Source organism: Mustelus asterias, chromosome X, assembly GCF_964213995.1.
Source record: "Mustelus asterias chromosome X, sMusAst1.hap1.1, whole genome shotgun sequence".
NCBI lineage: Eukaryota > Metazoa > Chordata > Chondrichthyes > Carcharhiniformes > Triakidae > Mustelus > Mustelus asterias.
Genome location: NC_135834.1, coordinates 15,052,516 through 15,067,321, shown reverse-complemented (window position 1 = coordinate 15,067,321; position 14,806 = coordinate 15,052,516). Strand labels below are relative to the sequence as shown.

General features: G+C 43.5%; 1 protein-coding gene across 2 annotated transcripts in view; it reads right to left on the bottom strand.

Moving 5' to 3' along the window:
* lima1a (LIM domain and actin binding 1a) overlaps positions 1-14,806 on the bottom strand; it is a 127,644-nt gene that overhangs the window by 50,758 nt on the left and 62,080 nt on the right. For both annotated transcript variants that reach the window (XM_078200968.1, XM_078200967.1), the window contains exons 3-4: positions 5,722-5,855; positions 1,840-1,885 (exon numbers count right to left, since the gene is read on the bottom strand). In XM_078200968.1, the coding sequence (XP_078057094.1) occupies positions 1,840-1,885; positions 5,722-5,840 (165 nt within the window). In that variant the 5' untranslated portion in view covers positions 5,841-5,855. The remainder of the gene's footprint in view (positions 1-1,839; positions 1,886-5,721; positions 5,856-14,806) is intronic.

Genomic DNA, 14,806 nt, shown 5'->3' with positions numbered 1-14,806 from the left:
TAAACTGGGATTGAGGCCTACCTCAGAAATTTAACTCTTCAAATCCAAATAGCCATGGTGTAATCCATGAATTCAACAGAAGGCCCAGACAAAAACATTTGCATTTAACAGGAACTAAAAGACCCCTTGAATGGATTTAGGGTGTGGGAGAAAGGGGAGCATGACTGACCTCAACTAGGGTCACCATTTTGCAATTCTCAACCACCAAATCATTTTTTAAACAACTGTTACTTACTAAACCATGCATTTTCCCCAACATACAACAGCTTTCTATTTGTGTTTTCCAGGTTAAGCAAACATTTTTAGAATCTAAAATTAATAAAATTTTCCCTCCTCCGTCAATTTTCTGTCCCCTTTTCCTTGCTCTTTCCACCCTTTAAAAAAGTGCTGACCTTTACTTTGTCTGCAATTCCACATAAAGTCTCTCACTGTCCAAGTTTCTTTGTACGTCAGATTGGGCACACAACCAAGCTTGATCCCATCTTCACCAAATAACCACAATATGGGTTACTGGACAGCCAACAGGGATTTTGGCCAATTTTCTCTTATTTCAGTAGGCTTGAGATCAATTGTAGCACCTCCAAATTCTACCAATTAACTCAGCACAGCTCAGGAACCAAATATAGGATTCACCTGGTTCATATGACTTAGCTACTCACCGATCCAATTTAGGAACTCGAGCAACAAATAATTCTTCGACCTCTTCCCTTCCCAGTGTGGATTTTATTTTTCGTTAAAAAAAAGTCCAACTCTTCAACACACCACCAGGTTCTCAATTAACTATGCTGCTGAAGTTTAGATTCTGCAAACTATTCTAACAGTTTCAAGGGTATCAATTAGCATAGAATCAGTCTCTGGAGGAGCTTTGTGGCCAGTAATTCTTTATAATGGGGAGGCAAGTAATATATAGTTCAGCTTCTATGCATTGGATGTTAGTGACAAGAGTGTTCTTCATTTGTTGGCCCATTTTTGGTTACAGCGTTTCCACCCAAGATGGCCACTGATACCCATCTGCACATGTGCAAAAATCCAGATGTTACAGCCAGAGCCCGAAGCCTGGATCTCAAGAATGGCAGGAAGGGGAGAGAGTGATTTGCAGACAGAAAACTAAAATCCTCTCCTTGTGGGATATTTTACAGTAGTTATATTGGTGAGTGATTCAAAACTGTCTCACTATCCCAGTAATGCAAATGGATTGTAGGTTGCTGTTTAGACTATGTTGCCTTGTCTCACACTCTAACTTACAATCCACTTACTGGGATAGCGAGACAGAACTTGGAAACACTTACCACAGTGACTGCAAAAGAAATTCCACAAGAAAGAGATTTTAGTTTCCCGTCTGTGAATTCTTCCCTTCTACCCTCTGTAAAAGGAGCTTTCAAAATCCATCATTGTCAGTCCAGGATAGAAATTAAGGCAGTTTTTAAAAAGCTCAACCCCACATCATTGTCCTTTAAATAGCACAACCCAATCAACAACTGTTGTGAATGGTTCTTCTTGGGTCAATGCAAATATATCCTACTGACCAGTCAGTAGATGCTCTGGGGAAACTGACTCATGTGTACATCCAGAACAAATCCTGCCAAAACATCTGAAAAGGGTTAGGAGAATGGAACTACATGCAGGACAATAGACTTTGAGAAGAGCCACTTATTGATCATGCATACTATAATTCCTGATTAGGTACACACCTAGGGCATAAAAAACTGCTACATTACAAAAGTATGCATTTATTTTTGGATACTAAGTGTTCATAGAGCAAATCCCTCTCACTGCACATCCTCTGCATGTGCAAGGAAGCAAAAGTAAACCACTTAAGTAATCTGAAAATGCACCTACCCCTTTTTTTCGTTCACTGCTTGCTTCCTCTGCTGCCTTCTGATACCTGAAGGCAAAGGGACTGGGATTAATATGGATTATGCAAGGAAGAATTTTGACACAACAGGATGCTGAACACCTCATTAGACAATTCATTAACAAGGTGGGACTGTTTGCTCAAAAGCAATAGTACACTATGATGCTTCAGTGTGCCTCCTCTCGCTTCTATTTTTTGACAGCAATTTTGAGTACAACTGCAAAAAAGGTGGGGGCGGGGGAAGATGGTGTCAGAGAGAGCGCGAGAGAGGGGCTTCTGTACCCAGGTTAACCATATGGGTACAACTTCAAACCAGGGCAATGATCAGGGACCACACCAAGCTCTGCGTGATGTCCCTTGACATTTGTCCAAAGCTTGGTGACAAAACAAAAAAAAACTTGGCTGACAAACTGCCAGTACATGTAAAAACATCCCTCCCTGCTTAGTATTGGAGTGGATACAAGCACGGAATTCTAGCAATGTTTTTAAAATAGTTACCAAAAAATTCTCACCTCTCCCCACACATTAATCAGTGTTATCACCGGTTTTATTTGTAAGAGGTACTATCCATAAACTACCCAGTTTATACAAGAAGCAATAGAATGGCGGCATGGTAGCACAGTGGTTAGCACTGCTGCTTCACAGCTCCAGGGACCTGGGTTCGATTCCCGGCTTGGGTCACTGTCTGTGTGGAGTTTGCACATTCTCCTTGTGTCTGCGTGGGTTTCTTCCGGGTGCTCCGGTTTCCTCCCACAGTCCAAAGATGTGCAGGTTAGGTTGATTGGCTATGCTAAAATTGCCCTTAGTGTCCTGAGATGCGTAGGTTAGAGGGATTAGGGGGTAAATGTGTAAGGATATGGGGGTAGGGCCTGGGTGGGATTGTGGTTGGTGTAGACTTGATGGGCTGAATGGCCTGTTTCTGCACTGTAGGGTCTCTATGATTTCTATGAATGGCCATACACAATTAGCAGCAGACTGCTCTCATGCTGATCAGTAACCAAAGTTTGCTCAGCTATTTAAATATCTTAAGAGGTAGAGTCACCAGGAAGGTGCCGAGTTTTGTTTTGGACCCGTGCTGCAACAAAAGGACACAAAGTTCTGCCATCCGCAGTCCAATAGCTAGCCAGTACAGGGGTAACGGTCAATTGTTGCAAAGGAGGCAACACCTTCAGCAGTAGAGGGAAAAGTAAATGGATAAAAGATTTAAAAACACAAGTAGGGACTGCCCGTTTTAGAAACTCAATTGCTGTGAATATCTGGTTTTGTAATTCATGTGTTTGAGATTTAACTTTTAGTTTTAAGAATACAATTGTTAGGCTGGAGATGAAAGTGCTAATTGCAAGTTAAAAGGAAACACTTGGGAACTGTAATTACCTCAGGTCTGAGTGTTTATTAAATGTCAGGATTGGAAGTGAGAAATCTTAAATAAATCATCCAATGTTTAAGTTTGTTACACTTAATAAAATACTTAAATTATTCTATGTACTTCCCAGATGAAAAGCTAAAAGCAAGGGAGTTCCTTGGTGGGACTGGCAAATCTGGAGAAAGGGTGTAAACTTCAATAGAGATACAAATTATTAATACCGATCAGAAAATCAAAAGGGCTGTTTTGAAGCTACAATAATTAATTTGCATTTGTTTGAAACATTCCAAAGTATGCCATGTTGTCATAGAATCATAGAAACCCTACAGTGCAGAAGGAGGCCATTTGGCCCATCGAGTCTGCACCGACCACAATCCCACCCAGGCCCTACCCCCACATATTTTACCCACTAATCCCTCTAACCTATGCATCTCAGGACTCTAAGGGGCAATTTTTAACCTGGCCAATCAACCTAACCTGCACATCTTTGGACTGTGGGAGGAAACCGGAGCACCCGGAGGAAACCCACGCAGACACGAGGAGAATATGCAAACTCCACACAGACAGTGACCCGAGCCGGGAATCGAACCCGGGACCCTGGAGCTGTGAAGTAGCAGTGCTAACCACTGTGCTACCGTGCCGCCGTCATGGAGATCAGTTGCATGGCATTTTTTTGCCCCCAGAAGCAAGCAGTCAGCAGTTCAGTTTGGGAACAGGTAGGGACAGTTGCAACTTACTTGAGTACAGGGAGGGGGGGGGGGGTGGAAGTATTAGGCAGGCCTCCACCTTAGGCAACAAGGTACTAACTTTATTGTGGAATGCAGGTGGGAGCTCAACTTCACTTGGGAGTCAAGAACAAAGAACAATACAGCACAGGAACAGGCCCTTCGGCCCTCCAAGCCCGTGCCGCTCCCAGGTCCAAACTAGACCATTCTTTTGTATCCCTCCATTCCCACTCCGTTCATGTGGCTATCTAGATAAGTCTTCAACGTTCCCAGTGTGTCCGCCTCCACCACCTTGCCTGGCAGCGCATTCCAGGCCCTCACCACCCTGTGTGTAAAATATGCCCTTCTGATATCCGTGTTAAACCTCCCCCCCTTCACCTTGAACCTATGACCCCTCGTGAACGTCACCAACGACCTGGGGAAAAGCTTCCCACCGTTCACCCCATCTATGCCTTTCATAATTTTATACACCTCCATTAAGGTTGTGGAAGGAAAAAGAGCCAGGAAGATTTCTCTAGCTCCAAGCTAGGCAAATCGACAATAACCCTCATAGCGGAAGTTGGAGCTCTGTGAGCAGTCAGCTTGGAGAAGGCAGGAAAGGAATTTGCAAAGAGATGTGGAACAGCTGCAAGCCAGGACAATAAAGATATTAGAAACCAGGGGTGTTTCTAATCTTTTGCTGAGGTCACTGAGCAGGAACTGCAAGTGAGGCTTAGACTTGAGCTAAAAAGCCCCAGACTTTAAGGCAGCTGTGGAAAAATTTGGAGCTGGTCCCAAGGAAGTGAAGGGCCTGATAAATTGCCAAAAACTTTCTGCGGGGTCAAAATAGAAAGAGAAAGGTTCAGTTGAAGATTTTAGCATGAAGTACCTGTGATTGTGTTTTGAGTACAAGGAATTACTTTAGTGTTAAATTAGTACTTTTTTTTTTAATATAAAAAGTGTGTTTGTTTAAAAGTACAATCTTGCAGCATAATTTTTTTCAGTCCTTCACTGGGTGTTCAAATTTCTCTTTAAACATTAATGGTCTCCATAGAGATCATAACATGATACATTGATTTAGTTTCATGAAAGAAAGGGTACTGTTTTGGGGATCAATAATTTCTTAAAGGGCAATGTATGACAGGAATTTCATTGCAATGAAGTTACCAAAATCTATTTCAATAATCTGAACAGGCTACAAGTTGTATGCAAGCTTAGACACCACACACATTCTACATTCCATTGTTTTTAAACCACAAATACCATGGATGCTTGAAAGGGAAGCATCCAACTATTATCTTGGTGATGGTGTATAGCATTTCGTTCAACAGGGCAAGGGACGATGATACCTTTTTGCACCCCATCAAGATAAAGGTTAGGCAGCAAAGCTCATTTCCCCACGTACCGAGAACAGTCTATTTTCAATACCAACTTTAGCTATGCATATGGGTGGCAACTTAGTGCAAAATTCCACGACCACTTGGACCTGGGTTGAGGCTATTCATGATGTGGAGATGCCGGCGTTGGACTGAGGTAAACACAGCAAGAAGTTTAACAACACCAGGTTAAAGTCCAACAGGTTTATTTGGTAGCAAAAGCGGCTTTTGCTACCAAATAAACCTGTTGGACTTTAACCTGGTGTTGTTAAAACTCTTACTGTGTTTAATCCAGTCCACCAAGCAGACTCAAGATGGCCAAAAAGGCAAAAATGTCACATGGCACACAAGGAAAACAGAGGCAGTCAACCTTTTGTGTACCTAAAAAGCTTATTCAATCACAGTGAATGTAAATGTACTTACTTAGAAAAACGCTCCCTGAGGGCTGCTGTTCCCCTTTTATTAACTATAGACAGCTCTTTGGCAGTAATCCGCAGGGACTGTGAGGTCCATTGCCCCCTGCTGAATGGTGATCGCTCCATGCCCTCTAGGTTTGCCTGCATAAAAATAAGTGTGTAATGAAAAACATTGCACTGACACTGCTATACAAACAAGGTAACAAGGGAAAAAAAAAAACTTGGTTATCACGTGCAAAGTGGTTACACCAACAGCTTGCACTTGTACAGTAAACTATCTCAAGGTACTTAATCAAATCAGTGTTTTTGATGGATCCCTGCTGATCCAAATGGCTCAGTGCAAAGCCAAGCATTTAAACAACAAACACAGCCCCCTACTGTGATATGAAATTAACATTTTAATGGAATTCTACACTTGAATTTGAGAAAAATCCTACTAAAGTTTTCAAGCCGTATGCTGCTCCTAATCAACTCATTCAGCTTCCCACAGTACTTCAGGCTCATCTCTTTTTGATCCTTCCAGTTTCTTCCTCGAATACTGTTGCTGCATCCTTTACATGAAAAAGGATGTCTAAAATTCTCCACTTTCTCAATGGAAGGGGGATAGTCACAATTTAAATTACAAAAAAAGATGCACTTTCTATCCCTAAACCACACCCCCCATTACTAGTCAAGACAATATGGACTCCGGTTTCCTGCTTTGTCCCTTTTAGTAACCAATCTCTTGGGAGTTAAAAACAACAGCCAAAGAAATTCCTTCTCCTTGAGGAAATACTGGCCTCAGTTCAAAGTCCTTATGATTGTGAACTTGAAGATTTTTTTTTTAAAAAGTGCCACTTGTTTGGGTCAGATTCCAAGTGAACAGTGTTAGACAGCCGATACCCTGCTCAAATCAACACTAAATCCAGCTCTTTTCTACATGGCAGCAAATTGCCATGTAGAAATTGTTCATCCAGACAATTGTTCATCCAGACACACGGAACAGCCATGGGGACCAAATTCGCACCTCAATATGCCAACATCATCATGCACAGGATCGAACAAGACTTCTTCACAGCACGGGACCTTCAACCGATGCTATACACTAGATACATCGATGACATTTTCTTCCTTTGGACTCATGGTGAACAATCACTGAAACAACTCTATGATGACATCAACAAGTTCCATCCCACCATCAGACTCACCATAGACTACTCTCCGGAATCGGTTGCATTCTTGGACACACGCATCTCCATTAAGGACGGTCACCTCAGCACCTCATTGTACCGCAAGCCCACGGATAACCTCATGATGCTCCACTTCTCCAGCTTCCACCCTAAACACGTTAAAGAAGCCATCCCCTACGGACAGGCCCTCCGAATACACAGGATCTGCTCGGATGAGGAGGATCACAACAGACACCTCCAGACGCTGAAAGATGCCCTCATAAGAACAGGATATGGCGCTCGACTCATCGATCAACAGTTCCGACGTGCCACAGCGAAAAAACCGCACCGACCTCCTCAGAAGACAAACACGGGACACAGTGGACAGAGTACCCTTCGTTGTCCAGTACTTCCCCGGAGCGGAGAAGCTACGGCATCTCCTCCGGAGCCTTCAACATGTCATTGATGAAGACGAACATCTCGCCAAGGCCATCCCCACACCCCCACTTCTTGCCTTCAAACAACCGCACAACCTCAAACAGACCATTGTCCGCAGCAAACTACCCAGCCTTCTGGAGAACAGTGACCATGACACCACACAACCCTGCCACAGCAACCTCTGCAAGATGTGCCGGATCATTGACACAGATGCCATCATCTCACGTGAGAACACCATCCACCAGGTACACGGTACATACTCTTGCAACTCGGCCAACGTTGTCTACCTGATACGCTGCAAGAAAGGATGTCCCGAGGCATGGTACATTGGGGAAACTATGCAGACGCTGCGACAACGGATGAATGAACACCGCTCGACAATCACCAGGCAAGACTGTTCTCTTCCTGTTGGGGGTGCAGCACTTCAGCGGTCACGGGCATTCAGCCTCTGATATTCGGGTAAGTGTTCTCCAAGGCGGCCTTCGCGACACACGACAGCGCAGAGTCGCTGAGCAGAAACTGATAGCCAAGTTCCGCACACACGAGGACGGCCTCAACCGGGATATTGGGTTCGTGTCCCACTATTTGTAACTCCCACAGAGTTTCACTGGCTGTCTTGTCTGGAGACAATACACATCTTTTTAGCCTGTCTTGATGCTCTCTCCACTCATGCTGTTTTGTTTCTTAAAGACTTGATTAGTTGTAAGTATTCGCATTCCAACCATTATTCATGTAAATTGAGTCTGTGTCTTTATATGCTCTGTTTGTGAACAGAATTCCCACTCACCTGAAGAAGAGGCTTGCAGCTCCGAAAGTTTGTGTGGCTTTTGCTACCAAATAAACCTGTTGGACTTTAACCTGGTGTTGTTAAACTTCTTACTGAGCAAATTCATAGGCAGCTTTTACATGGGTCGAAGTCTACTGCCAGCATGAAGGGACCAGATTTACTGTTAACTCCATGAGTCAGTGGACAAACACTGGACTCCAACCAAAACAAGTGTCAGTATGAAAGCACAGAGGAAATTTCATGCATGAATTGATTGCTTACCACCTGTACCACTCTACTCCAACTTGGTATACTTTCCTTCTAAATTAACTATTAAGCATCCATTTGGTATTTATTAATGACTTGGATACAGGGATAGAAGGCTCTATAGTCAAATTTGCCGTTGACATAAAAATAGGCGGGACAGTAAGTTGCAATGAGGAAATAAGAACTTTACAAATGGACATAGGTTAGGAGAGTGGGCCAAAATGTGGCAGATGGAGTTTAACAGTCCAAAGATGTGGGGGTTAGGTTGATTGGCCATGTTAAAAAATTGCCCCTTAGTGTCCTGGGATGCATAGATTAGAGGGATTAGTGGGTAAAATATGTAGGGATATGGGGGTAGAGCCTGGGTGGGATTGTGGTCGGTGCAGACTCGATGGGCCGAATGGCCTCTTTCTGTACTGTAGGGTTTCTATGATTTCTAACGTGGATGAGTGAGGTCATGCATTTTGGTCGGAAAAATGGGAAGGTGACTCATTATCCAAACGGGGAGACACTTTGGATACTCCAGTGCAGAGGGATCTGGGTGTCCTTGTTCATGAGGTCACAGAAAACTAGCATGCAGATACAGCAGATAATAAAGAAAGTGAATGGAATGTTGGCATTTATAGCTAAAGGAATATAATATAACGGTAAGGAAGTATTAGAAACATAGAAAAACTACAGCACAAACAGGCCCTTCGGCCCACAAGTTGTGCCGAACACATCCCTACCTTCTAGACCTACCTATAACCCTCCATCCTATTAAGCTCCATGTACTCATCCAGGAGTCTCTTAAAAGACCCTAATGAGTTCGCCTCCACCACCACTGACAGCAGCCGATTCCACTCGCCCACCACCCTCTGTGAAAAACTTATCCCTAACATCTCCCCTGTACCTACCCCCCAGCACCCTAAACCTGTGTCCTCTCGTAGCAGACATTTCCACCCTGGGAAAAAGCCTCAGAGTCCACCCGATCTATGCCTCCCAACATCTTATACACCTCTATTAGGTCTCCTCTCATCCTACGTCTCTCCAAGGAGAAAAGACCGAGCTCCCTCAGCCTATCCTCATAAGGCATGCCACTCAATCCAGGCAACATCCTTGTAAATCTCCTCTGCACCCTTTCAATCTTTTCCACATCCTTCCTATAGTGAGGCGACCAGAACTGAGCACAGTACTCCAAGCGGGGTCTGACAAGGGTCTTATGTGGCTGCATCATTATCCCCGGGATAATATTGTTGCAACTATACAAAAGTGAGGCCACACCTGGAGTATTGTGCACAGTTTTGGTCCCCTTTTTTGAGGAAAGCTGTAGTGGCATTAGAGGCAGTTCAGAGGAGATTTACGAGATTGATTCCAGAGAGGAGGGGTTTATCGTATGAAGAGAGATTGAACAGTTTTGGCCGACACTCTGGAATGAGGGGAGATCAAATTGAGGTATACATGATAAAAAGGTATGGATAAAGTAGACGTGGAGCAGATGCTTCCGCTGGTGGGGCATTCTAGGACAAGAGGTCATAGTCTTAGGATAAGGGACAAATTTAAAACAGAGTCGAGCAGAAACTACTTCTCCCAATGGGTTGTGAATCCATGGAATTCAGTATCCCAAAGTGTGGTGAATGCTGGGACAGTGTAAATTTGAGTTACAGATTTCTAATTGGTAATGGGTTGAAAGGTTATGGGGAGAAAGCAGGAAAATGGGGATAGAACATAGAACAGTACAGCACAGAACAGGCCCTTCGGCCCACGATGTTGTGCCGAGCTTTATCTGAAACCAAGATCAAGCTGTCCCACTCCCCATCATCCTGGTGTGCTCCATGTGCCTATCCAATAACCGCTTAAATGTTCCTAAAGTGTCTGACTCCACTATCACTGCAGGCAGTCCGTTCCACACCCCAACCACTCTCTGCGTAAAGAACCTACCTCTGATATCCTTCCTATATCTCCCACCAGGAACCCTATAGTTATGCCCCCTTGTAATAGCTCCATCCACCCGAGGAAATAGTCTTTGAACGTTCACTCTATCTATCCCCTTCATCATTTTATAAACCTCGATTAAGTCTCCCCTCAGCCTCCTCCGCTCCAGAGAGAACAGCCCTAGCTCCCTCAACCTTTCCTCATAAGACCTACCCTCCAAACCAGGCAGCATCCTGGTAAATCTCCTCTGCACTCTTTCCGCGCTTCCACATCCTTCTTATAGTGAGGTGACCAGAACTGCACACAATATTCCAAATGTGGTCTCACCAAGGTCCTGTACAGTTGCAGCATAACCCCACGGCTCTTAAACTCCAACCCCCTGTTAATAAAAGCTAACACACTATAGGCCTTCTTCACAGCTCTATCCACTTGAGTGGCAACCTTCAGAGATCCGTGGATATGGACCCCAAGATCTCTGTTCCTCCACAGTCTTCAGAACCCTACCTTTGACCCTGTAATCCACATTTAAATTAGTCCTACCAAAATGAATCACCTCACATTTATCAGGGTTAAACTCCATTTATTTTTTATTTTTTTAATACTTTTCCAATTCAATCAAATCAAATCCAATTCAGAGTCTCAACAAGTTGAGACATTTCAGATCCAGGCTGACAAGACAGGGCGAGCGACCAAAATCACCCCGTCCTGGCCCTGATCTACATGAGCCAAGCTGATTGGAGAAGGGGGAGGTTCCTCCTCCAAGACTTGAGCTCATTTGCATCTTAGCCAAAAGGCCGAGATGCCGCTTTTAAAAATCGCTTCATATGAAACACATGAAGCTGCAGTGTAACCTAATGACCTCAACCAAGTGCAGCATCCAATCCATACTACACTTGATCTTAGCCAAAAGGCCGAGAAGCGAGGGTTAAACTCCATTTGCCATTTTTCAGCCCAGCTTTGCATCCTATCTATGTCTCTTTGCAGCCTACAACAGCTCTCCACCTCATCCACTACTCCACCTATCTTGGTGTCATCAGCAAATCTACTGATCCACCCTTCAGCCCCCTCCTCCAAGTCATCAATAAAAATCACAAAGAGCAGAGGACCAAGCACTGATCCCTGTGGCACTCCGCTAGCAACCTGCCTCCAATCCGAAAATTTTCCATCCACCACCACCCTCTGTCTTCGATCAGACAGCCAGTTACCTATCCAATCGGGATGAGGAGCATATCAGCCATGATTGAATGGAAGAGGAGACTTGATGGGGCAAATGGCCAAATTCTGTTCCTATATATCTTATGAACTTATGGTGTTAACACTGCAGTGCAAGTAGGATGGACTGCAGCGATTCAAGGAGGGAGTTCACCACCACCTTCTCAAGGGCAACTAGGGATGGGCAATAAATGCCGGCCAGCCAGTGACACCCATGTCCCATGAATGAATAAATGGTCATAGGTATGGCTTCCTCCAAAATCCAGGTGTCACAGTCCACATTTGCCAACTTAATTTCAATGCTGGTCCATAGGGTTCAGGTTTTGTTTTGAGTGGGGGCGGGACAGGTTGAGTCAGCGACTGATTTAATTTAAGTCAATGACAATCTTATTATACATCTTTTTTTATAAAGTGCAGACTGGCAATCCAATTGTTGAACTTTCAGCAGAACAAGTGTTAATAACCTGTATTACAGCAATTGGAAGCATTACTGAAAACATTCTTTGGTGTTGAGTACATCTATTTACTGGGATCATATCTGCACATTTCAACATGTTGATCACATATTAAGCAATCAATCCCTCATCTGGTAGAGCAAGAGGATTCAACTGAAAATATAAAGCAATGCCTATAAATTACTGTTTAAAACAAAAACAAGACATTTTATTTCACTGAAGCAGATAAAGGAGGTAAGAGTGCATTAAATGTTTAAATTCAGCTCACCCACTTAATTTAGTCAAATTATAAATGTAAAACACAGATACAAGTGAAACACTGCCCTTTACAGTAAACAACTTCGACAATCTTAAAAGGAAATCATGTTCAGACATGTACTACCTGAAGTTTTGCAAAGTAATGTTCACACAGTTGAGGACCCACCCAGTATGGCTCAACCAAAAAAACACTTGGGGTTTGTAAAGGCACAAAGAAATTAATGTTTGATACTTCCTATTAGGTCATTAATTATCTTTCCCCAGTGACTAGGGAAAATCCATGCAGACCCAAAACAGAAAAGCAATCTCAGGGCACATCGGAGCGGAAACACTTTGGCAGGTCAGTTTGGTGATATTTTGAGCTGATGCAAATCTATCCAACTTGCCTCTTCAGACACCTTCCTTAATCTCCACTGGTTGTGTCCAGTCAGCCAGCTCCTCCGAGGTGCCCTGATGTACTTTGCTTTTTTGGCAGTGCATAGCATCGTCAATTCCTTGCTGGAGGGCAAAAGCAGATGTCAGCACTAGCACGTTTATAGCTAAGCCACTAAATGGGGATTTTAAAAAACTGAATTCTGGGCTAAATCTTTCCCCTCATGAACCCAGGGCAATTGTAGTGCCTCTACTGCCATCTCAACAGATTAGAGCTGCCCCCACTAAAAAAGGACCTTCCTGGTCTGTGTAGCCAATTGCTAATATTTGTAATTCAATCTTCATCGAGGGGGAAATTCTCCAGAGAAGTTGTTTTCCCCAATGTCAAACTAAAGAACATCCCAAAGTGGTATCCAGCAAAAAGTACTTGTGCAATCCAAGTATAAATAGCATTACCTCTGGAATTATGTGTAATCAAATGGGGAAGTGACAAGCTTCCTTATACAGACACATTTGTACTCCATCACCATTTAGACAGTTACATGGGTACGATGGGTGTAGAGGGATATGGGCCAAATATGGGCAATTGGGACTAGTTTAGGGGTTTTAAAACAGAAAAGGGCAGCATGGACAAGTTGGGCCGAAGGGCCTGTTTCCATGCTGTAAACCCCTATGACTCCAAGTCAATCTGTAAATCTGGGTAACATTACGTCCATCGCAGAGGTAGCTAAGGACGATAGAGAATTTCTTCAGGATTTTACAGCACATTGGCTTCTTTTCAATCCCATCAATACTGATGCAGCTCAATTTAATTGGGAATTCCAAAAAATCCCCCTTGCAATTACATTATGCTTGAAATGCAGACTCTGGTCCATCCACTTTGCAGTGGAACAGTGCTTAACCACGAGGGAGACAAAAGCTAATGGCTCTTTAAACAATGTCATGTAAATGAGTTTGCGAGCAAAGTCTTGATCTTTGCACTTCAACAGAATAGACCACAGTTTAGTATAAATCTGGGAATTACCATTGGCCTGTTTAATACATTCCTATGTATCTTTCACTGTATACATATGAACTTCCAAGATTGTATGTTCTAATTATATTGAAGCACCTCAGAGTACAACATTATCTAGGTGAAAAACTAAATATCATTGCATGCTCGGATGGCCATTTCTAAATGTTTTATAATGATTTACTAGAATTCTACCAGAAATGAGGGACTTAATTATTGAGAGAGAGAAGCGGAGGTTGTTCTCCTTAAAGCAGAGAAGGTTAAGAGGAGATTAGATGGGTGTTCAAAATCATGAACAGTTGTTTTCAAAGCATAAAAAAAAGAGAAATTGTTTCCAGTGCCAGGAGTTGGTAACCAGAGGACATACCAGAAGTGACTGGAGGAAAAACAAGCACAATGAGCTATTGTGATCTGGAATACCTGTCTGCAGCAGTGGTGGAACCAGATTCTTTTATTAGCTCACAGGATGTGGGTGTCATGGGCAAGGCCAGCATTTATTGCTCATCCTAACTGCCCTCAAGAAGGTTGTGGTGAGCTGCTTTCTTGAACTACTGTAGTCCACGCAGCAATGGTACTCAACAATTCTGTTAGGCAGAGGGTTCCACCCAGGAATAATGAAGGAACAGTTTATTGCAAGTCAGGATAATGTACGACTTGGAGGTGTTGTTTCAATGCACCTGCTGCCTTGTTCTTGCGGTTGCAGGTTTGGGAGGAGGTGCTTGGGAGATTTACAGAGCTATGGTAAAGAGGTGTGTGGGATTAATTGGATAGTTCTACCAAAAAGAGCGGGGGGGGGGGGGGGGTGGCGAGAAGGTGGTGCAAACATGAAGGGCTGAATGGCCTCCTTCTCCACTGTAGAGATTCTGTGTTTCTGTCCAATTCTATGGCAGGATTGGGTTCAGATGTGGTATTGTTACAGTCAAGTCAGTGGCTGATGCTTACCAGAGACACTCGGATAAGATTTGGCACTCATAGTAGAGACCACATACCACAGGCAATTTATTTTCAAATTTAGGGGTAGTGACACAAGTAACTAATCTTTTATGGATAGACAAATGGCAATTGGAACACTACATCTATTTTCCTGCAGTCAAGGCTTCCTGCCTCGCCCTTCAGATTGAAAAATAACCAGATGTGTGAAGGGTCAGGACAGTCAGGATACATTACAATATGCATCAACCTGGCAACAGTTAAAACAGAGCATGGGTCAACCATTTCATCTGCCCTAACATTGTAATTCAGAATGGTTG